Source organism: Metopolophium dirhodum, chromosome 6 (assembly GCF_019925205.1).
Source record: "Metopolophium dirhodum isolate CAU chromosome 6, ASM1992520v1, whole genome shotgun sequence".
Taxonomy (NCBI): Eukaryota; Metazoa; Arthropoda; class Insecta; order Hemiptera; family Aphididae; genus Metopolophium; species Metopolophium dirhodum.
This window is the reverse complement of record NC_083565.1, coordinates 26,378,085-26,404,174: the sequence shown is the minus strand read 5'-3', so window position 1 is coordinate 26,404,174 and position 26,090 is coordinate 26,378,085. Positions and strand designations below refer to the sequence as shown.

Below are 26,090 nucleotides of genomic sequence, written 5' to 3'. Positions count from 1 at the left end.
TGGAAACTTGATATAAATAAATATAGGCGTCGGCCGTCGGGGATTCATTTGGAAAATCATCGCTTTTCTCATACGGTAGGCAGTGGGCTGCAAACTTACAAATATGTACGTACCTACTAACAACATGACCGCACAATTTTGGAAAATTCCCTACTTTGCAATTATTTAAAATTGTATTATTGTTTTTATTTATATATCTTGTACATTACAAAATATATTAAGTATTCAAATTGTATGCGCTGCGATTTTTGAACGCAAAAGATTAAAATATGTGATGGTGCGCGAAATACGCATAAATGTATAATATTTGGCTGTCTGACCTTCTGTTTATCTGTTTTACCGGAATATGGCTTCGAAACTGGTGAACCGATTTTGACGGGGTTTTCCTGCAGCCCACAGAAGGAGGTGGACCTGCCCAGAGTGCTATAGACCAAGTAGCAACCCGGGTCCCCATTCGTAAATTATGATCCGGCTAATTTGATTATATATACTAAATCTGTTTAGATATATCCCTCGAGTAAACATACGCGTTTTGTATATTTTAAATATTAATAATAGTTTGTATAGTTTTAAATGTTTAATATTTCTATAGTTTGATCTCGCAGGTTTACGACGTGTCGTTGTCAGTTATTGTAAAATAAATAATGAAGGACGATGGTGTTGTAGGATATAATGTCGTGTAAAAAATTTAACGGGATTTATAGGCAAAGGATTTATAGGTATATATGTCAAAAATGCCTGTGCGGCGACATCTGTATCTCCATCGAGATAATAATAACAATATATAGTATATTATACCATGCCATTAATTGAACACTGCAACGGTGTACCTATATAATATAATATCCACTCATATAGTCGTGTTTCTATAACATGATAATATCTCATAACATCCGATAAATAGCCTATAGACAATAATACAATACGCGTCCGACACAATAATATAATATTATGAATATTGAATAGCAAGGCGATAATATTGTATATAGTAACAATAATAATTAATAATAATAATAATATATTATATATATATATATATATATATATAGATACGTAGGCCTTATAGGTATGTTGTACACGTCTTGTACTGCTATTCATCGACATAAACGATGATATGCCTACACGACCCGCGGTTGCAAGTCGCCTAGAACCAATTGTTGCTTTTGGAGGCCATATACGCGTACCTATTAGTTCGTTGCAATAATGTAGCTACATATATAGCTATTATGGGTAGGACGCCGTTTGATTAATCGATGTCACATCCATCGCATATTGCACGGTGCAGTTATGAATCGAATTAGAATGTTTACATCGAATACTCATATTATTATAGTGTTATAACTAAAGACCGGATTTATATTCTCTTAAAATACCTTAAATATGATGCTAATATTCTCGAAAAAACCTTAAAATATTCTCATTATATTCTCTTAAAAATTTAAAAAATATACAAAAAAAAAGCAAAAATATGCAAAAATAATCAATAAACATCATTATATTTACTTTAATATGCATTTAACATTTTTTTTTTTCAATTTTATATTAATAGTGAGTTAATTATTAGGTATTCATAGTTTCGTATTCTAATGGAATATTATTGCACTTTAGTAAGAGTTGGAAATGATAAAATAAAAAATTGTAAATGTTCAAAAAAATTTTTTCTTGGTACCGTAATATTAAAATTAAAAATAAATACAAATTTTTTCTCACAATTTACGAAATATTCCAAAATATGCTAAATGAGTTAAATATTCTCTAACCCATAAAATATTCTCAAATATGCAAAAAAAACTTTTTTCTATGCATTCAGAATTGAACAAATCATCCACATTTTTTACTCTCATAAGACTGCATAGACCCAGTAACGATATGTAAAAACATATAAATCCGGTCTTTAGACTTATAACCTATAGAATGCAATCTAAATGATCGAACAACACGCATCGACGAGGCAATATTATAAAAATTTTATTTTTTAATAACAATATAATATTGTTATAAATATTGGCGCTGGCGCGACAGTTGTATTGCAGTTATAAAATGTCGGATATTCCATAAAATTACGAAATTGTATTTTACTACGTAATGATATATTATAAACATGTGAGCTCAGAAATTATCGCTATGCCTTATATAGAATATGATAATGTGAATACTAATTAATAATTATTCACGCATTAATTTTACTCAACGCGCACTGCCCCCAACAACTTATCGGGAGGGGTAACGTTTTTTTTTTATACCCGGTGATTTTTTTCATCAGCCTACAGTCATTTTCGAAATGATTTATTTTACACAGAATGCGATTTATTTACAACACCAGCTATATAATATCTGTTTATTTATTTACATTATTTTAAATTTTTCCATTTATCGAATAATTATATAATATATGAATAGTAGGTATATGTCTACATATTATGACCACACGCCACCGTTATTACAACAATAGGTACAAATCTACCAATTCATACGCCGACCTCAAACCGTTCGATTAACAGACCTGGCTGGGGCGTAGTCGCAGTCGAGGACCAACGGAGGACTTTGGGGTTTCACTTCCGGTCGCTATAGTTTCGACGACTATATTTCCGCGGAATCGGCGGTGTTTCGTCGTACACATTTCCGGTAATCGCGTGATTACGCGTTGATCGGCACCGCCACAGCCCACAGCCCACAGCGAACCGTTAACAATTTTCCCGACCATTCCTGGATCACGTATGACGCAGTGGCGTGTTCAGCTTTTTTTTTAAAGGGGATATGAAATTTTGATTATTCTCAGACCACGTTATAATAGTATATAGCAGTAAATAATATACTTTCATTGTTTTATCATATATTCGATTTAACAAAAATAAGCAGCCCAATCCAAGACAACACCAACAAAATCGTTACATTTCTAAAACTTATTGATACGTACAACTTAATCTAAGGAAACCATTGTAAATTATTTATTTTTAAACAGTAGGCATATATACCATGTTGTAATTGTTTTTAATTCGGCTCGGTTACATCAATATAACAATATAAAAATGTGGCCAAATCGCACATATATTATTATATACCTACATAGAAGTAAAAAAAATTAGATTTTTGGTCAACAATGTGTAGCGTTATAAATACTTCTATAACTATAATATAATTTATTATCATATTACTCATATTAGCACATTTTAAAAAGCAAAAAATGGACTTAAATTAGTGTGACCAGTTTAATACATCACTCTGCACACGTATACCTATATATAAATATACTGAATGTCATGCCGAAAGCCGTTTATAACTTACATTATATTATACAGGTAATATACCATATACGTATATACATTTTTATTCGATGTACCGCGACACTGTGACAATGATGCGCACGTGAAATAAATGGCTACAGCATCGTCGTTACACAATAGACGTAACCTATTATATTGAATTGGTTCGTCGGGTTGACGGTCTGTGGGGATTAAAATATTTCGCTAGACGCGGTCGCCAATGACATAAAGTAAAACTAGAAGGAAAAAAAAACTCGTTTTCTAACAGATTTGCCGAGATATTATAGCTAGGTAACAACATCTAGCGCGCGTTCGTATGTGTAATTATATTGTATTATATTATTATTAGGTACGTATATAATATATTGTGTAGGTACTCTGCGAATGTGTATTTTAACGGGTTTAGTTCGCGTTTTCGTCACGTTTTAACAGCTCATTATTAATGTATTATTTCCATCGGCGTGCCTGTTATAGTGCGTATACGAGATCGCTATTTCTGATGTCACAATTTTATCTGTTGAAAGTAAATTCATTGCAGGTATCTATAATATGCGGGTAAAGGCGTAAGGCTAACTTCTACTGTGACATTACGTATAATTAATTCTGAAGACTTGAATTCCTTTACGTGCATGCACGCTCAATAATATTACACTTTATAGTGTTGATAAAATAAATTATTGATGATAAGAAGCTGAAACTTTGCTCAGACGAATCGCAGCAGCTGAGTACCTATATTTTATAACTATTTTTTTAGGAGGTTTTTGAAGTCTTGGACGTTATACTCATACAGTTATACACATATATTTAGTATAACCATGTTATAATAAATTAATAACCAATAACCATACCTATCACATATGTAAACATTTCGTTTGATCTTTGATATGGGTCTTGTTTATAATAAATAATAATCTTGTGTTCTCCGCATTAATATACTGAAATGAGTTAGTATAGTTTACTTTACGGTAGATTATAATCTACCGTGGTTTGCTTATAGTCTAATATGCAATCTCGTGGATCTCGGGTGACCTGATAATTATATTTATCTCTAAAAAGAGAGGAAACATATTATAACACCTATAACCAGTTAAGAGGGAATTCTGTAAAATAAAAAGTTGAAAATGAACCATAAAGAGTCCCATACAAGAAATTAGTTAGGCTGAACCGATTTAAAACTATCACACAGCATCATACCGCACCGAGATAATAAACCATTATGTAAATGATAATATTGTGGTCCAAACATCCTGGTGCATTTTTTTCACACCGATTTAGCCTAGCGAATTTATAGATAAGCGTCCTCTTGTCATTAAAAATAAAATGTAAACAATAAAATAAATACCTATGATATTATATATTTTTAAACTGCAAATGTCTATAAAATATAATTATTGATTATCTTATGAAAATGATTATTAAATTATCTTTCTATAATTATTACAGTCAGAACACTGAATCTTTTTTGGATCATAGTCGACCTGATGTATGTTTTATATTACGTACAGTCATACGTAAATTATTTTACACTTTGAACCCGTGATAGTATTTTTAATTTTTTATCAAGGATGAGGGGCTAAAAAGTAAATTCGCATTGAAGGACTAAGCCTTATTCCTAGTCCCACTAGTTAAACCGACGCCTCTTAATATATATTAATGCTACTTATATAATATGTATTTCGTACTTTTGCGATAATATTAACGGCTGCAATCGTTATGGGGCACGAACCAGTTTTCTGTGTAGAATAAAGTACAATTTGGAACACCACAAACGGATGAAGTATACGATGATACCTAATATAATTATGCAGTGCAATTGTGCAAACGAATAATAATAATAATTATTATTATTATAATGATTAGGGACAGCCCGGACAGGATTTATACATGCAAATGCATATATGAATTGGAATAAGCTTTTTGAAATCTGATGAGAATTGACCCCGATTTAGATCATTCTTATTAAAATAAAGCTAATTGTATTCAACGTTTTTACATATTAAATGCATATTTAATGCATATTTGTAGTTTTATAGTGCATATTATTATTATAGCACATATTATATTTGTTTTTCGTCGTATTTTCACGTTCACAGCCACATAATAACGATAAAATTACGACCAGTCTGTATTGCCAAAGATGAGATGAAATACTCATATACTCAGTGCCGCAACTAGGCTTTGTGGGGGCCCTAGTGCAAATTTTATTGTGGGGCCCTTTTAATGGGATTTTGTCATAACTTAATTTTATTACTGTAATAAATTATATTTATAATTTTTCTAAAAAATATTTTTACTTTGATTAGAGAAAATTCTTTATAGAGTACCTAGTCAATTTTTTTTGTTTTCTAAATATTCTTGTTCTTATTGTTTTTTAAACATTAAACCTTCATTATAAAAGAGTATGCAATAAATTACTTACTTTTGTAATTTCAACTTAATTTTTAAGCATTTACACTGTAATGACTAATGAATGTCATAAATTGTTATCATAAAAATATTAAGTATGTACCTAAATAAAATATTATAAAACGTCTTAGAAGATGTGTCTAAATACACACAATCACAATATAAGCTAAATATTAAATACTAAATATGAACAAATAAATTATTACATAATATTATAATATTTTATTCTTGTAGTTTTATTACCTACTCTATGGATTGATTGTTGATTTAATTTCCACACATAAATATAATTATCAAACAAACATTTTGTGTTTTTGCCGTTTTTGGGGGCCCCACTTAAGTGGAAAGGAGACCTATTTGGGGGTGCTACGCACCCCCAGTCCCCCCGCTAGTTGCGGCACTGCATATACTACATATATATATATTACATTATATAGATTAATTAATTTGCATTAAACAACTTCTGAGTTCTGATCATCCAGAGCAATAAGGTAAAATATGAATTCTATCTTAGTTTTCACTTTTTATTAATGTGGTCTAATATTTAATATATATTGAAGATAAAGAATATGTTATATGGCAAAGAACTTAGTGAGACGACGAAATACTTTTTATACTTTTAAAATCTTTCTATACCTTTTTTAATACTTATTTTTTTCATTATTTTCAAATAAAATATTTTCGATTCAATTTTAAGTGCATATTTTGAGGATTTTTTGTACACATAAATCCGGTCTTTATAAGTTATAATAATGATAAATCGTTGTCGTTTGCAGAGCTGCCACTGCGGCTCTGGTGGAGAAGCAGAGCAGCGAAATGTTGGAGCTGATCAACGAGAAGCGCAGCGAGTACATGATGGCCGAATCGCTTTATCTGGACGACTCGACGATACCGGACGAGACGGCCGAGGCGCTCAACGACAACGTGCAACCGTATCCGGGCAAGGCGCCGCTGCCCCCGTCGCCGCACGGTGTGGCCCAAGCAAAGTTCCAGCTGTACTCGGACCCGTTGGAGTTTGCGCACATCGACCAGATCGCCATATCGGTAAGACCCTGGTATAAATGTTACGAAAGATATCGAAAGCTTCGTCGAAGCTGTAATAATTGCTAATAAATGTCCTAACAGCAAAAGTTAATACCTAGGTAAAGGTATGACGGGTACTAAAACATTGCACATATATATGAACACAGTGAACTCTATATAGACAAGACCATAATATTTTAGGTATTTTATCAATTAAAAGGATATTGGGTTAGGTAATCGATCGTAGCGCTTGATACAAGTTTTCTAGGACTGATTATCCCTGATTATTATATCAATTTTATATGGCGTTTCGAACAAAATGTGAGCACGTAAGGCAACCGTCCGTAAGTCGTGCTCTTTTTCCCGTCAACCACTTGTCGCGTTTATATTATATGCCTATTGCAGGCTACTCAAGTACACCATCATAATAAAATATTACAGTCGGATATATCTGTAGGCCATAGGTATTTAAACAGTCAACACTCGACCTGCAATCCTCATTAATAATTTTATTGTTATTATTTTATTATATTATTGTGTTAGCAGTGATAACTGTGTCGAGATACAGAACAATTAAAAGTAATAATGATAATAGGTACACATTTAACCAAACACAATTAATTCTATCATATTTATCGGTTTATCTTGTTTTTGAATTAAAAACACCTATCAGTCTACCTACACGGACTTGGGTTTTAATTATTAATAAACGTATATGGTAACCATTAATTGCAGATAATGTTTGTTTGTTTGATCATCGTAGGTTAACGGTTTAACTCCTTTTTAATAGTAATTATAGTAATTAGAAGGAACTATAAAATATTTAGTAATTTGTTCGAAAACCATATTAAATAGCTTAAGAGTGATGTATAGTGATAAACCTAAATAATAATTTGTAGAGGTCCAAAAAGAAACTATAGTAACGTTTCCTACATTAAAGCAACCAATACTTTTTTAACAGTCAAAATTTTTTTTTTTTTAAATAGCTATAGGTACCTCCTATAGTTACTATATGTATTATTATAAATTCTATAGTTATTGAAAAATGTATAGCAACGAAGTACCTGCAAACTAATAATGCCTATTTAATAGATGATGGTTTATCCATTTCGAATATTTTACAGTGATTTTTTTGAACTCGTTTGAAAAAAAAGCTTTCTCGGTACGATGGCTGAAGTAGGTGTATAACCTAAGGTAGGCATTATAACACGGGAAAAAGTGACTAAACACTCTGTCTATAGACTTTGATGATCCTTTTCAAACGATAGTTTCCGTTATTAAAACCGTTTTTATTTTCGATTCGTTCTGGTATAGTATACAATGACAAGAAAACATACAATAACGTTTAGCGCTACATTTCTACGTTTCTTGAGAAATATTAAAACGAATATATTTGACAGCAGTTTTGATGTGTTTATCAATTATATTTTATCCACTAGGTATTACGATTTATGAGCATCATTATATTATATTATAAGTTATACGATTACCTGCTGTCATAACTAACTGTTAATCCCTCGTATATAAATACAATCTGTGGCGTAGACAGGAATTTTAATTTGGGAGGGGGGAAATTTGTTATATTGTCTAAGATAAATGGCAGGGTAGTGCTCTCTAGGTAGTAATATTATATATTAAAAAAGATAATGGAGGGGATCTATCCCCCAAAACTCCCACCATGTATACGATCATGTTATAATAACATAGTTATTTATGACATTTTAATAAATAAAAATAGTAATATATTGTGTAACTACAAAATCATTTTTACAATATATTCACAGAATAGAACAAAATAAATTCTAATATTAATGTAATATAAAAATATGTATAAAACATAAATAACAATTTTAATTTTTCAATTTAATGAGTTAATAATATTATATAATATATATTTATATTGTACCTGATGATGATATTCACAGGTAGCGCAAGAAGACCAAAAAACCTTTACAGATTTAGTAAGGATGTTGGTGGGAAAATGCGGTTCAGACATAGAAAAAGCCAGGTAATATATAATATTTTTAAAAAGTTAATGTATATAACATTATATTATATTACATATTATATGTACCTAAGCATTTAGTTGTAGTGCCATTGATTAAATATACCACTATGTTTAATAAATGGTAGCACTTATTAATTATATATATTGAAAATATCAAAATAGATAATGAATAATTTTAGATTTTGATAACTGCATTCGATTTATTTTCTTAAAAACTGCAGATGTCTAATTCATACAATTTATTTATAAATGTATTCTGTATTTTCATTCCAACCCAGTGTTTACTATTCAAATTAAACCGTAAATAATAAATTACAATTTTCGTCACGACTGTTGTTATCTAGGACGATTTTCCGATGGATTACTGTCAAAAACTTAAATACAATGAATTTCGATGACAATCTGAGGGGTGACACGCCAATGGGCCTCCTCAGAGGTATTAAACACGGAACGGAAAGTTACCACGTACTGTTCAAACGACTATGCAGGTACGTTTACAAAATAATCATCATACTGTAGTGGTCTTTACGCCTAACACGTATTATAATTAGGTTTAATACTACAATATATTATTGAATGATTGATTTAATGCCAAAGACCGTCCGAAACACTTTGGGACGCTATATAATTTAGCAAGGCTGGGCAAGTTTACGGGTTTTTTAACTCGTTAAGTTAAGTTATTTTAAAATAATAAAGTTAAGTTCAGTTAAAAGTTATTCATATTTTTTTCGTTAACTCGTTGACTTTGAAAAAAGTAACTTAACTTAGTTTTAAGTTAACATTTTCAAATTTGCAAAAATAAAAAATTCCAGACACATAATATTATGGTTTATTAGATAGTTTTTCTTTACACTCAAGAAAATTACTGGAGAAATTTAAAATAATACATCAAAGGAAAAACCTCATTAAAAAAATTGCATTATTCTTCGGACGAAAATGTTGATACTTTTGAATAAAACTAACTTGATGATAACACGTTAAATTAAAAGTTAAGGTTAAAAGTTAATTTGAAAAAAGGTAACGAGTTAATTAACTTAATTAAAATAAATTTAAAGTTTTAACTTAATTTTAACTTTTAACTCGGTAATGCCTAGCCTCGTTAAATTTAGCATCATTTATCATATTTACCAACCTAAAATTCATAACAAATTGAATGCGCAGCTATGCTGGTTTACACTGCGTCGTCATCAAAGGCTACTCGAAGTCGGCCGGTTACCAACCAGGTGTTCATTTCGAAGACAGTCGATTCCGAAACTCGTGGAACGCCGTCTACGTAGCCGGCGCATGGCGGTTCGTGCAATGCAATTGGGGCGCACGGCATCTAGTCAACGCCAAAGAAGTGCCCAAAGTGGGAGCTAAAGGGAAATCCGACAGTTTAAGGTTAGCTATGAATTATATCTTGACTAGCTATTTAAGGATTTTTTCGCGTTTTCATCATATACAAATAACGTTACCTACTTGTTTGACATCACAATTTACAACGTGGTGTGAGTAGGTACGAGGTAGGTAACTACCTATACCTATATACTTAATAAGTAATAAGTAACAACTCTCATAACAATTATTAACGTCTCATGTCTTGAACCGTGAAACGATTTCCGAGTCAGTATACATCAATAGGTACCTGTCTGCTTTCAATCCTGTATAAATGCGTACTATGGAGCATATAATATATTTATGTGAAAACAATTTTTTATTATAACTTACACGTTATAATAAATGTATTTTAAAATACCTAAATTGAGAAGTTGCACGCTCACCATTATACTTATTCATTGTCAATATTATTTTACTTGGATTAAAGTGCAAAATGTTTTATTTGAATCATAACTATTTTAAAGTTATTACTTATTTAAACTTCAAAGTGTGTTTTTTACGATACCCGCTTTTAAAAAAATGAAATGCCAGCACTCATATTTTTGTTGTTTATCGATTTTATACAACACAATAATATAATATTAATGATTAATATTTAATACCAATACGATATTTGGCAGGTATGAATACGACGACCATTACTTCCTAACGGACCCACGAGAGTTTATCTACGAATTTTTTCCACTGCAACCCGAATGGCAGTTACTCAAAAACCCTATCACTCAACGAGATTTTGAGGATTTACCATTCGTCAGGTCTCTGTTCTTTAGATACGGCCTCTACTTCCCAGACTCCAACACAAAAGCTGTCATGTATACGGACGCAACAGGTAATATATTATACCTATATAATATGACTTAATTACTTTTATGGTAGGTAGTTTATATATTATAAATAAAATATAACTGTACCTATAAAAATATGGAAATATGATATAATTAATGAGTAATGACTAATTAAGGTGATACTGCGTTATTGTTATTATTACTAGTGTACTAAATTATTATTGTTCTTGTTATATACAATATACATATCATATTCATATTATTTTAAGATTTTAAACCTTAAAGTTTAGAGTATTTATAGCAACATAATAAGGCCCCATATAATACACTTATGAGTTACGACAGTCCATAAATAATATCACGCGTAGGTAGTATAAAGTATAAATTAATATAAGAAATAGGAACTATACCTATTGTCTATCATAAATTAACAAATTACCTAGACTAATGAGGAAGTAAATTTACTTTTAACTTGCTTGAGTATAGGTGCAGTTGGCTGAAAAAAATGAATTTTAATTTATAACTACTGAATGCAAAATCACGAAACAAATGATAAAAAATTCTTATTTTTATACGTTATATTACATTATTATTCATTGTACATATTTATCAACAATTCTGACATTAATTTTTTATTCAAGTGGAACTGATTTTCCTGGGTAACTTCTGCGTGATGAAAACTAACCCCTCGAGTTGATTGGTTAGACTTAGAAGTTAGAGCATCTGGAAATGTATAGTATTAAAGCAAAATTAAAAGTTATGAAAAAAAAAATTCCTAACATACCTTAAATTACAAATGGTTATCTTAAGGTATAATATAATCGCACGGTAGTTTAGCGTAATGATATTGTGCAGTCTATATTATAATAAAATATTTATGATACGACCTATACCTGTAATATTATAAATTATGCAAATCGATGTCGTCTCGCAACACGCTACACTAAATCCTGTCGAATGCCACGCAATTATAATCAGACTTTCGTCAATCTAGCGATTTCTACATTAAAAAGCGTGGTAAATCGGCAAAAGAATATTATATACGTACCTATACAAGACCACCAAAAGTGGATTTCTATAATGACAGCATATAATATATATTATGTATATACTATGTACCTAGGAAACCGTATTTTTTGCGTGGCATAGATTTGCAGTATTCCATCGATTTATGTACCGGAAAGGCGGAAACATTAATTTGTATACAAGCCAACTAAACTCGCGCGTACAATATATTTGGTTCTTTTAAAATATTTTTGTTGTATTTTCAATATGGCCCACGCGTGTGGACGGTTTAAAATTAATTCGTTTTTTCGACAATATACGTCTTGTTGGGCGGGCCATAAATTAAAAATACGCATATTTTTTAGGTGTCACGATAAAGTAGATAAAAAAAATCAGATGGTGTTAGACATAAATTTATATGGATCCATATACGCCAAGCTCGTATTATTATACTTTTTTGTATGATAATATAATATTTTATGTATTATATTAATATCGTTACTTATTGACGCCGTGGTCAATTAGTGACGTTGGAGAATCGAGATAATTATTTGGCGAGTCAAGTCTAATAACTGAGTAAAGTAATAATGATATTCTATCCGGCGCGGTGTAGCGGTTTCGAAATGACGCACGGACTTCTTCCGGCGTATGCGATACTGCGATGATGTCCTTAATAATTATAATCGCGTTACATTTGCCTCCGTGCGAAACCAGGAGGGCGTGAAAATATTATTCAAAACTTTCGCTCGCGGTGCACCAGCTGATATTTATAAATTTACGATTTCAGGAGCCGCTACAGTGAGAATAGCGATACCGACCAACATGCAATCCAACCTGATATTCCACTACAATTTGAAATTCTACGAGAGCGAAGGGGACACGTACGACGGAGTGAGCTTGAAGCGTTTTGTCATGCAGGTATAGAACGTTATTTATATTATTATATTACAAATAAAATTTAAATCCATTACAATCATACGGTGGCTATGTTTTATATGCATAGCCATACAGGGTGCTTGGATATCCTGCAGGAATATAGGTACTTGGCCGTCAAGTGTCTCCCGGTATTAAAAACAATTAAATTTACTTTGGTTTTTTTAAAACTTGTTTTAAAATTTGTTCTAGTCTTTAGAATTGGGTACCATATTATACAATTAAAATAATGATAGATTATTTGATATGAAGTACATTGTTTAACAACGTTGTTCATATATTAGAAACATGTATTCTTTCTATTAAGTATATCTATCAGTTTTCGAAACTCGCGAGTTTGAAAATAATAAGGATAAATTAAAGTTGTTTTTCAAATGAAATATCTATTAAGTATAATAACATCGAAGAAGATGTTTCTACAGTTGCTATACTTATTTTATAATAGACATTTATACAGAAATTGTTAATTTTTTTCTATTCAATTTATGTATTTCAACATTTTAAAGAATTGGATATAAAATTGTGAACATTTTTTTTTTTACTTTAGAGGCTTCAATATGGTTGCGTAAAATCTTGTCGATATATTTTGTTTTGTATTTTGAAAATCTGAGCTCGCTTTACAACATTATAATCACTATATAGGTATTAGGTGATTTAGGTCACAACGCATCGGCCGTGAATTTCTATAATACGCGCCTATATTATTTAATTATATGGGAATTGTGTTCTACTGGTTCCTTTAAATATGTAGGCAGTGACGCCGAACTACAAAAAAATCACTATGGCGAGTATCAAATTTTAATAGTAGGTAATCTACCCACCTACTAATTGGTAATATGTGTACGCAGAGGAACGCAGATATAATTCACTACATGACACTCGCCAAACTTGGGTATAAGGATCGGCGCCACTGTATGTATTTAAGCGAACCAGTTGGCCGATATGTATAACATAATATTATTATTATAGTGTAATGATCATTATTGTGCGTTTATTATATTATAATATACATCTGTGTGTGTGTGTGTGTATGGTTCAAGTCTGTCCTGGGCAATATCGTGTCGTTCCGCGTGCACGCGCCCAACAGCGGAGCGTTCCTGTTGGACATATTCGCCAATTCGGTGACACCCAAGGAGTATCTGACCGGTGAGCCGATGAAGTTTAAGAGCGTATGCAAGTTCAAAATCATTTGTGAAGAATTGCAAACTGTCATGGTGCCGTTGCCGGACTGCGCCAGCGGCGAATGGGGTCCTACGAAGGCCACGCGGCTCTTTGGCCTCATACCCATATCACATCAGGTATGTAACGCACGTGCAATACCCACCTAATGTCTAACACTTATGTATATATAAGGAGTATTAAAAAGACCTGATCAAAAAAAAAAAAAAAAATGATGCTATTTAAACGTATGACAAAAATTGTTAAAATTATATGATTAGTATTAATAAGAAACATACTCATGTCAGCAAATTCCCAAAGAAAATATTTTGAAATCGTTTATTACGTTCCAAATGAATTTAATCAAAAAAATATTGATATTTAAAAAAAATTCTAAAAAATAAACTACTTGACTTAGATAAATGTTTTTACTATCAAAATTGTTCTTATAATCAGATTCACAAATTGGCTATTTTGAATATAATATATATCCAAAAAAATTTAAATCAAATTTAAAATTTTTTATTTTCAGTTAAAAAATAAAAATAATTTTTCGTATAATATATGTGTGGCGCAAGTGACTATAAAAATTATGTATAAAAAAAAAAAATTAAAATATAGATTAGAACAAAAGTTATTTCAAAAGTCAGTTCTATCTGTTACACCCTGTATATTTGCAAAAGTTTAACGATTGTCCGGTGTAGGTACAAAGTATACAATTATATTATTTAGTAGATTTGTGTATACAGAACACATAACGCTTTTCATAATATAACGTCATACAGATATTGAATGCGTTTTAATCGTTTTTTTTTTTAAATCAAGGACCCACTGGTGTTCGCCGGCCGAGAACTGGAAATCCAGTTCCGGATGTCGAAGCCGCTGACGGATTTCATGGCCACGTTGCACAAGAACGGCGTGGAGGAGAAACGGCTGTCCAAGTACATATCGCACACGATCGTGGACGATTTCATCACGTTCCTGATCGGGTTCCCGGAAGAGGGCCAGTACGGTCTGGACGTGTACACGCGAGAGATATCGTCGCACAAGTCGGACGAGAACGGCCACCACAATCACCACCAGCACCAGCACCGGCTCGCCAACGGCAACGGCATCCACGGCGAAAAGCACCTGCTCACCCACTGTTGCAAATACTTGATAAACAGTTCGAAACGAAATTAACATTACGTATTATTGATAACACATTTTATAATAATATAATAATGTATCGTCGTTTCTATATTATACGTATAAGCATATAATAGTATACGAATAATTATGTTCTCAAGTAAACAATTATTTGTCGTAGGTTCGTGTTTACTGTGTGTATATATATATACTTATGATACTGTATACATATAACTGTATATATGTACGCATATAGGGTAAGTACAAAATATAATTCACGAATTTTATTTTAGAATTAAAATTGTTCGTTGTAAATCGTTGTCTATATTATTATATATTTTATATTGTATACCTACCTACACCGTATATATAATATTTTTAACGCTGAAAAAAAAAACAATAACTTAACATAATAATATACATATATGCGATTCTAGACAACTATATTATAATGTATTAATGTTAAATACTGAAAATATATAAATATATATATTTATTATACATACCTATTGAATATTATTGTGTAATAATAACGATAAGTTTGAAAACGAAACAAGTACCGACCACTGTGAAAGTATTTTTTATTTTTCTATATCAGGTGATCCATTCGTAAGTGTCTACACTCATTATTTCAAAAAGTTTCAAGTTTTTTGAACTAAACCGTACATTTTTAATTTAAAATTCTGAAGCGAAATATTATTTGGAGCATTTAATCCATCAACATCAAATTGTGGACAAGCGTAGTTCATTAGTTATGACTTATATAAGTATTTAAAGTTATAACTAATGAACTGCTAGTATGACATTTGATTGTCATAGATTGAAATACTCTGAATATTATTCTGCTTCAGAATATGAAATAAAAAATGTACGGTGTCTCATTAAAAAGTAATACAATTATACCGATAAAAATAGAAAATTATTTTATTTTTTCTTCAGGAATGTTGTTTTTGAACAAATTAGGTATGTAAAGAAAGAATATTTTCAAAAAATAATGAGTTTAGACACCTGGCATAATATGTTGCAAGAGTTTGAGAATATTGACGATGACTCAGATTTACTTATTTACCTACCGTCAAGCGTAAAAAAATCGAAGGGCTTGTTGCGAAAATCCAGACAAGTCTAATTTTTCAAAAAAAGAAGAGGAAAACAAGGCTGAACTGGGAACCACTCAAAGCTCGTCCGCCTAATAATTTTTATGTACATTTTTTTTATTTCAGTATTTATTTATTTATCGCAAGACTATTTACAAGCAAGTTACAATAATTACAAGTCATACATGTATTAGAGGTATAGTTCTTAATCTAAAGAGTAATAATATTACGTAGTTATACCATATTTTGTTATACGACTTAAAGATGGAATCATACGCACTAAAAAGAGGTTATATATGATGCAAACATGCAGGATAAAAGCAGCAAAATATGCAGATATATGCATAAAAAATTAGGTCCTAAATAAAAAAAGTTTACAAATTACTTTAATTATTTTTTAATCTAAGTTACACAGTATTATTAGTACATAATATCTTAATTAGATTGGATTGTCAAATTTTCGCTGTATTAAAATAAATAACATTTGTATTAATTTGAAAATGTTTAGAATAATAATCAAAAAATGATATATATATTTATTTAATATTTTTATTATATAAAGACCAATGGGTTCAATCAAAGATCCACCATAAACTGTGTTGGTAACCATTTTATTATTTCTTTTCTTTTCTTTGAGTAGCGCAGTTGTTATAAATATAGTGATGAAAACACAAAACTATGTAAGACGACAAAAATATAAATTTCGATTATCAAAAAGATTTCCGTGATTATTTAAAATGAATTGTTCATCAATACATTAATCCTAGTTTTTATTTTGAAAAGGACCAAGAAAAGAGTAAAAAGTTATGTTTTATTAAACATTTATACAATTATAAAAATAAACATTATATTTCAAAATTTTCCATGACCCACCAAAACATAATATATTACAATAATTGCCACCCAGTTTGGGAATCTCTGATTTATAGCACAGAATAAGTACATAGAAAGCGGGTTATACAGTGGCACTACATCTCGTGTCAGTGGCGATTCGTCAGTACACTAATTGCAGATAAACTCGTCTATTTTTAGATTTCGGTGTAGGTATTCGAAATGTCGGCGTCGTTTAATACAAATAAAAACTATAAATATAAATATATATAAATATTTTTTGGAAATAATAAAAATACTCTTAAAATACCGACGGTGCCGAGAACTTTGACCAAACGTCATATTTTCCGACTAAATATTAAAAGATCATAATTGGGGGAGGGATTAGACACCCTCTCTGCATACCCCCCTCAAAGTACGGCACTGGACGGCATTATGTATTATTCATTTAATATAGGGAGTCACAAATTTAACTGTAATTTTCATAAATTAATTTTATAATACCGTTTTGGCGTTTATTATCAATATATTATACCAAATAAAAACAAATTAAATGACTTAACAAAAATAGTATATTGCGTAGCAATGACGGGAAGTGAGCTTTTTCAGTCGGCGGCGATCAAGACTGAAATTGCCTTTCTGTACGAGCCACACATACTATTTTTTTATCACGCCTCTGTGGTCGTCGATCACAGCAAAGGTATTGCAGGGATCTATAATATGCAACAACCAAACTATTCTACGAAAACAATATTTCATAAAAGAAACAGTTTGGTTTAATTTATTTTAAGCGTTATGCATATATAATATGAACAATATAAAATGTAACCAAAAGATAATGTTTTGTAAGGACATAAAATAAGAATGGAAAAACGAAATCACGGAAAATGTAGTAAATTTTTAAGAGTCTGAAGTTATAATTGTTATTTTTATAATAAATCGTTTATAAATTGTTTAATAATTTTTGTAATACATTTTAACACAATACACATATTATCTACGATAACAGCTATCTTCAAGCACTGGGCCTCAGGCCTGGACTCATTCTTTGACGAGCAACTCAAGAGGATTTTCATCATTTTTAAAAACTTTATGTTTGTAAGTCCTGCGTGAGCTAACTTATATTCGTGCATAAGATCAAACATTAGATAATAATATTGAAAAAAACGCCGCACGCGAAGTTTGTGTGCCCGAATTGCCTATCTAATGCGCCGTGTCAACGTAATTCTATTCTTTCGAAAATTGGAGGGCCAGTCCAGGCACACTAGGATGCAAGCGTAGACACTACTATGCGTAGAACAACAATACAAACATCTATGACATATACGGCCTTCATTCTGTTACTATTGCAAATAAACGTTGCAAAAGTTTAATTTTATTGAGTTTACGAGCTGGTCGATGGGAAACTGCGGGTTTAGGTTGGGGTCACAAGAGCATTTTATCGACGTAGGTACGTTACGTCAGTTGTTGAATTTGGCGATTACTAACAGCAGACGGTCACACACTCGTCGTCCGTCAGATTTACAACCGATAGGCACATTATAATATGCTAGACGATTATACGACGGACGTTACATTAATCATCCGATGACGTGCGACGCTCGTGTTAATGTATTAGTACTTCAGACGAGATTAAACTTTAAAAATGCACAATATATACAACATAAAAAAATCCACGGGCCTGTGTCAAAATCCCCACAGTTGCAATCCCGATATGTAAAATCTCGACATACCAAATTCCGACAAATCACAATACCGACAGCTTAAAACCCTGACGGTTCAAAATACCGACAGTTTAAAATCTCGGCTATATCACCAAACATATTTACATAATATTATCATGTTCATTATTGAACAATTTAATTTAAAAATGTGGATAAGTGGATGTCCCTTTGCTGTACAGTAGGTTACAATTGGGTCACTGTAATGGATGGTGTTAAATTTGAATTCAATGATATAATATCATTGTATAAGAAAAACGATTCTGAGCGAAAACGGTCAGTCAGCCTATGATATTACCAAGTATATTTGATGATATTATTGTGAATAAAGTAATTTATATATAACCTATTTACGTGGAGCCTTGTTTTAAATTTTCAATCCTTAGCTATAAAAGATGAAAATTTTATAAATTTTTAATTAAATCACTTTATTACAGTATATTGTAATATTAATATGGGTAAAAAATGCCTAAATAATAATATATGTCTTAGATAACTATTGTATTATAAAATAAATATAATATAATATAATATAACAAAATAAAAATAATCAAACAACAGCTATGGACCCATGTCAGTGCACAATATTAAATCTATCATTTATTCAATGATAATAATACATGGTCGTTTGTCGAAGACAAATACAATGATTAGAAATAATTATTTTGTTTTAAGCAGTTTTTATTTAAGTTATTTTTCCAAATGCACATGGGGGCATGGGAAGTGATCGCATCCTGGCATCCCTTGCCAGTCCGCCACTGCATGGACGTAATTTATACATATTCAGATTTTTATAACAATAATTTGTGAATGCAGTTCGATAAAAAACTAAGACTTTATAAATTAAACGATAATTGTTTGTTATAATAATATACTATCTGGCTTAATTGCTTATAAAAATATAACGTGATAATAATAATATATACACATCACTACGGATTACAAATAAACTCATAGTACTCATAATATTTTGTTGTTTAAAACCTTAGCTCCAAAATGTTTTGCTCTAAAGAATTGTTAGCCGGAATTTAATTTGCCTGCATCGGCGCAGCTGGTATATCATTTCTATTATCACGACGAACACATTTTGTGAAAGGTCCATCATTATTTCACTTTATGTTTTCGGAAACGTACTAAGGCGATAGGTATATTTGATTTCAGGAAAGTCATTATTCACTGGTAGCTACAAAGAGATACACAAATAACCGGGTATGTCCACTTTTGTAAATTGTTCAGGAGAAGAAATAAACGCTTAAATTCTTAAATACTTGTCATACATTTTATGTTTATATAGAAAACATGTAGTGTTACTTTTTTTTTATTGACGTTATGTATTCAAGTTACAATATTATATTAACACAAACAATTTTATGACCTATAAATAGGATAAATATATGGGCTTACTCTTGCTCATAAATTCGATTTTTATTATTTTTATAGTATGACCAACATAATAAGTTTCAGAGCAAAGACCTTGTATGTCCGGACATACCAGGTTCTTGCTTTGAAACGCAATAACCTGGTAAGTCCATTTTGCTTATATCTCCGTAACTAATAATCAGACATAACGGTTTGTTACACCGAAATATGAAGCTTTATTTCTCCATCAGGAAACCACAATAAAAAACATTTTTTAAGAAGTGAAAATATCAGGTTTTGCACTGAACCCTTCAATTCCAGGCTTTTTTTTTAAAAACAAGGACATACCAGGTTTTTACCAGACCCTTCAATTCTAGACTTTTTAGGTTAGATAGGTAGATAAATATATTTACCATAAGTGCAAATTTACACTCATGAATTTGTAAATTTAATTATTAGTAACAATTGAAATTCACTAACTTTTAACTATTGTACATTTAACTATTAATCTGTAACTAATATGAAATAATTACAAGTCACATTATGTATTGGTAAATTTCAACCCACATTAATAGTTAAATTTAAAAATCATAAGATAAGTAAATTTCAACTGCGACCTACTGATAATTGTACACATCAAATGTGGTCAACTTCGCTATGATTGTATATTTACAAGTAATGTGTTGTAAATTTATAAACACATGGGTGTTATTAATGTGTGCTGCCACACATTTTGTGTACATTTACACAAATATTTTTTTATAGTGTATATTATTTAAAGGTACGTAATAATTTAATATATAAAATATGGTACATCATATACATTGTAAATTGTAATACAAACTGAGTAGTACATAATATATAATAGTAGGTACCTATTTATATTAATAGAGCACGGACGAGTTTTTCAATGCAGAAACGGGAAGTGTTCGGTCCACTAGTAATGAAAACTTGATTAAAAGGACGCGATCGGAATCAGTAGAAGGTTAGTTTTCCATATATAATTAAATTATATTGAGTTTTATTTTTTAATTAAAAATATTTTCATATAATTCTATACTTTCTAGAACTGTATATTAAGGACGCAGACGATAAAAAGTCGATCAGGGATCTACAAGTATGAAACGAATAACGACTTTAGTACAATCGAATGCAATCATAGTATCGCGGTACTGATAAACGGTTTTGATTTGATTTTCAGCACAGTTTGAAAGTTTGTAAAATGCAATCCTTGGCGTTAAAACATCATATGGCTGACGCCATATACACTTTACAAACAGCGGTCAACGAGCAGCGGCTGTCAATTAACAGCTTGAGACTTGAAGTGTCGAACGCCAAAATGGATTTAAACCGTTTAATAGGAAGCGTCGACCAGCTGAAAAATGCTGAGACGACGTCCGCGGAAAGTAATATTATATAATATATCGACCTGACTATACCCTTAACAGTATCACACATTAGTCGTTTCCGTTCGTTTAGAAAACACCGACGAATTCGAGAAAAAATCAAGGGAAAAACCCGACAGCTGCAAGCTAGGCAGACTAAGGCCACAGACCTTATTTCTCGAAAGTAAAATATACAGGAAAATATCGGTTAATAGATAATAAATTACTAATGACGTGTGCTCTTGTAGGAGACCGTGACGAAAAACTCGTCGGAGAATGACGTTTCGGGCAATGATGTTAACGAGACTGTACCCGAGCGCGGGGGCCGTGTATAATTCGTATTCAGTTGAACCATTTGTATATTTTGTAAAATTATTTTATTTGTATATTTTTGTAATATTATTGTATTGGTATATTTTTTATAAGTATTGTATATTTTGTAATTATTGTATTTGTGTGCATAAAATAAACCTGTTTAATAATAATTGCCCGACGTATTTTATTTGTTTTATAAGGTAGGTTTTCAAATTACCTAAATTTATAAAGTTATTAAAGTTTCACTAAGGTTATACTCATTTTTTAAGTCCTGAAAAAAATTAAATCCATATAATATAGGTAGTTAACCATTTTGATGAAAATAAATTGGATTCATATAACACCATAAAAAAGCTTAGTTTTTAAAAATGTTTAGAGAAAAAGTAGCAATTAAATATCACACAACAATCAACTTTCAACTACTTATCGTAATATTTTTAATGCCTTACGACGGTCAATAGACGATATTAAAAAAAAAACTGTCGGATTTTGATGACTGTTTTTTTTTATCTGAAAGAAGACTTTCTACAGCCCCACATTGAACTCTGATTTTTTATTTAACTTTTTCAAATACCTAATGGAATAAAATAATTTGTAAAAATAGCTTAGTATTTATCGTGTACTGTAGAATATTTCCCTTTTAATAATATAAAAATAATCGAATTGGGTTGATTCTGCAGGACAGGATAATTTATTATTCTCATAGAGTGTATTTTTGAGGACAAAATAACATTTGGACCGGATGCAGAGCCGTAACTACGCCAATTTGGGCCCGTGTGTAAATAAAATGAATGCCCCCCCCCCCCCCCTTACTCTTGAAAATTGAAAAATTAACCTATTGACTATTGTAAAATAAATTTTTCCAAATTTGGAAACATACTTTGACTTATGATCTCTTATTGTTCAATCATGTTAAATCTTTATTAATAATTATTATTATAACAAAATGGTTTTATTTTTTATATATTTTTAAAATTTTATCATTGGGCATTATGGGTTGGGGCCCTGGGCCCGTGTGTTTGATACACGCAACACACCCGGTTGTTGCGGCACTGACCGGATGTCATAAGACATTACATTAGTCAATACTCAACTATAATTATAATATTATGTTGTACAGCAATATTATAAAATTTATATTAGTTATGTGTTATTATTAATTTATAATTCTATCTCAACTATGTTAGGTTTGTATACAAAATTAACAGGGTTACCACTTACCTGCATCGAAAAATTAAATCTAAAACAATATTATTATTAATTTGTCAGTCGTTATTATAATTTACAAATAATAAGTAATACAGAGAAGATAACTTCTCTTAATCGTGGCACAGAATAAAGTCTAGGCGCCTAGAACACGAGGGGTACAACTGTACAAGTGACATTATACCTATTATATAGTGTACCTATATGGTAGCAGCTGGCCAGCAGTGTACCGACGACCGTGAGTTTTTAAAATTATTTAAAAATTAATTATTAATTATTTTACTATAATTATTCAAATTTTACCAAACAAACACATACACACTCAACTTACACTTCACCACATACCTAAAAAACAAGTCACGTCCAGGCCCCTTATTAATACTATACAATAGGTTTATCGTATATTAAACTAGGTTAAGGTAACAAAATATATGGGTGCATCGATAAGCTGAAAATGTATCGAAGGTATACCTACAAAGTTAAAAAAACTAATTAATTAAAAATATGTTTGGGGTAAAGCCACATACATTTTATATGAGCGATTGAAGTTCAAAGATAGGTTGAATATATTCGAACGTATAATATATTTCTGTTGGTTAAGATAATGTATAATTTCCATGTCGCTGGGTGGTTGGGAAACATAATATAGTTCAATCAGAAACATCCATTCGATGTTAGATTTTATGATTTGCATTTCGATCATATTAATATAATACTAGCTAATTCTATAGAGTGTGGTTTTGCCTGTCTTGTGAATATTCTCTGGTGACTGATGGTTACCTACTCATCGGATCTACTAATGGAAATACCTACAAGTATATAATTAATATTAATTCACATCAACATAATTTTTCCATTTTTTGCGTAAACAATAGTTTTATCGCGTCAGCTCGGCTATAGGTACGTCAATGTAAGTATTTTATCAATCATCCATATTAGGTATACACATTTTTAAATATTTGGTACTTGGATGCTTTTTTTTCATACTACCGTTTGTGAGAATCTACATTTATTAACGATGAGTTATGAACACGAGTACTAATATATTCAATATTCGTGTAAAAAATTTTTATAAAATTGACATGTGCTTACGCGTACGAAAGTGGTGCAATTGAATTTCATTGAATAATCATGAATTAAAACTAACACATAGATCTAAGATGAGTAGTTAAAATGACTAAAACGTCACAGGTACCTGCGTTAACTTTATAGGACTTCAAATAAACTGTGAGTGTGACAGCTGTTTATGTATATTTGAGGTTTACATCCGTTGGTTTTCAGAACTTGTTTTTGGCCACTAGTCCATGGTAAAACACGTTTTACAGAATCCATCTCTTTTACTATAAAGTAAGATAATTTGTAATTACTATTATAACTGTGAATAACATACTTTATAGTTATTGCTGATTATAATATATTTTAAAACATTTAAAATTGTTTTTAAGTTAGTTTATCATTGGCCGATGTCTAGAAATAGTATAAATGTATAATACATTCATATTTAGTAATGATTGGATATTAATAACTAATATAATGAGGTATTGAGACTATTGCCATGGGATATTGCCTTTGTTATGTGTAACAGTCGTTGGATTAACACTAATAAATAATAATATTTGTAATAATAAGTAATATAAATATAAATTATTATAATACGAGTAATAATAAATATATTTAATTGATTAAAAATTTAACTTAATTTAAACTGGTAGTATTTTTTCAAAACAAATCAGTGTTTAATATAAACAATATATATAACATGTTATATTACTACAATTACTACAATTAAAAACATTAGATTCAGGGCCTGTTTGGTAAATATCGGGGCTTTGTGCTAAACGCTTTTTTCGGGGCCTATTTAGTGGTTGTTAGTCGTTATTTATTTTTTTTGGAACATCAGATATAGTTCGATTTTAAGCCTACTGATGAATCTGAATTATCAGTTTAATACACGATTACATGAACTATGGACCCATATGAACAAAATGCGTTTACGCAGTCTGAATACAACTCGCTCAATTTTGGTGTTAGAATAAAAATACCTATTACAAAATTAAAATATGACAATATTTTGGGGGGCAAGAGTTTTCAAAAAAAAATTTTTCAATTAAAGTTGAACAAAAAACTTGGAGGGCGTTTATACTTTTATAGCTTATTTTTTCGAACCCTATCGGTAGCTAAAAGTAGATCACACATTTAGTTTTCAGCTCACGAAAAAGAATATTGTTTATTTAAATGTTTGCCAGGTTAGTACTTACGGACGCGATCACCGCGATATCCAAGGAAAATAATATATAGATATTAGATGGTTACATACAAACATATTTTAATGATAAACCCATCGTGTCTGGTCCGTGGATAAAGCACTATACAACAATTATCGGGTGCCGATAAAATATAAAATATCTATTATATATTATATATAATTATGTAATTGTGGTGCACCGTGAGTGGTATACGAGGATATAATACATTATAGGTACCTACCTACCTATCGGTTATCACTATTGTCTATTTATAATATTGTAGTTGCGCAATTGTCGAATAGATCGTGTAAAAGTGTCTTTAAAAGATTCCTTAGACGCATCAAAGCGATATTATATTATTATTTCTTCTTCGGACTTGGGTGGTTGACTCTACGGTTAAGTTAGGTTAGGTTAGTAACTATAGGCAACTAACCCAAGCTATAACAACATACATTTTTATTTAATAATATTAGGTTAGGTTAATAACTAGGCAACTAACTCCTAAATTCGCTTTATATGTATCTAAATACACTGCTTTCAGATGTAGAAGACCACCTACGTCGTTGTAATATTATTAACACATTACACATAGTACTAATCAATACTTTATATTCAATGGTGAATGAACAGATATCAGGGTTATGCGAATGGTTGTGCAATTGTGCAAAACATTATAGTCATAAGGAAAGTAACAAAAGTATGTAGTGCGAATATAAACTGTTTAATTATAACATAAATTCAGATATATAAGTGCATTGTAAAGGGCAGTAGAGGAACAGTCTTACAACAAGCGTATGACTCGTACTTTATCATTGTCGATATGTGTGTGTTTATTTTAAAAATATAC

The 26,090-nt window shown here is 30.7% G+C and overlaps 1 protein-coding gene across 1 annotated transcript in view; it reads left to right on the top strand.

Annotated features, from left to right (window-relative positions):
* LOC132946764 (hillarin) overlaps positions 1–15,587 on the top strand; it is a 44,979-nt gene extending 29,392 nt beyond the window's left edge. The window contains exons 5-12 of the mRNA XM_061016823.1: positions 6,446–6,713; positions 8,618–8,700; positions 9,045–9,188; positions 9,862–10,080; positions 10,698–10,906; positions 12,655–12,785; positions 13,841–14,098; positions 14,784–15,587. Coding sequence (XP_060872806.1) covers positions 6,446–6,713; positions 8,618–8,700; positions 9,045–9,188; positions 9,862–10,080; positions 10,698–10,906; positions 12,655–12,785; positions 13,841–14,098; positions 14,784–15,140 — 1,669 coding nt within the window. The 3' untranslated portion in view covers positions 15,141–15,587. The remainder of the gene's footprint in view (positions 1–6,445; positions 6,714–8,617; positions 8,701–9,044; positions 9,189–9,861; positions 10,081–10,697; positions 10,907–12,654; positions 12,786–13,840; positions 14,099–14,783) is intronic.
* Positions 15,588–26,090: the final 10,503 nt, after the last annotated feature.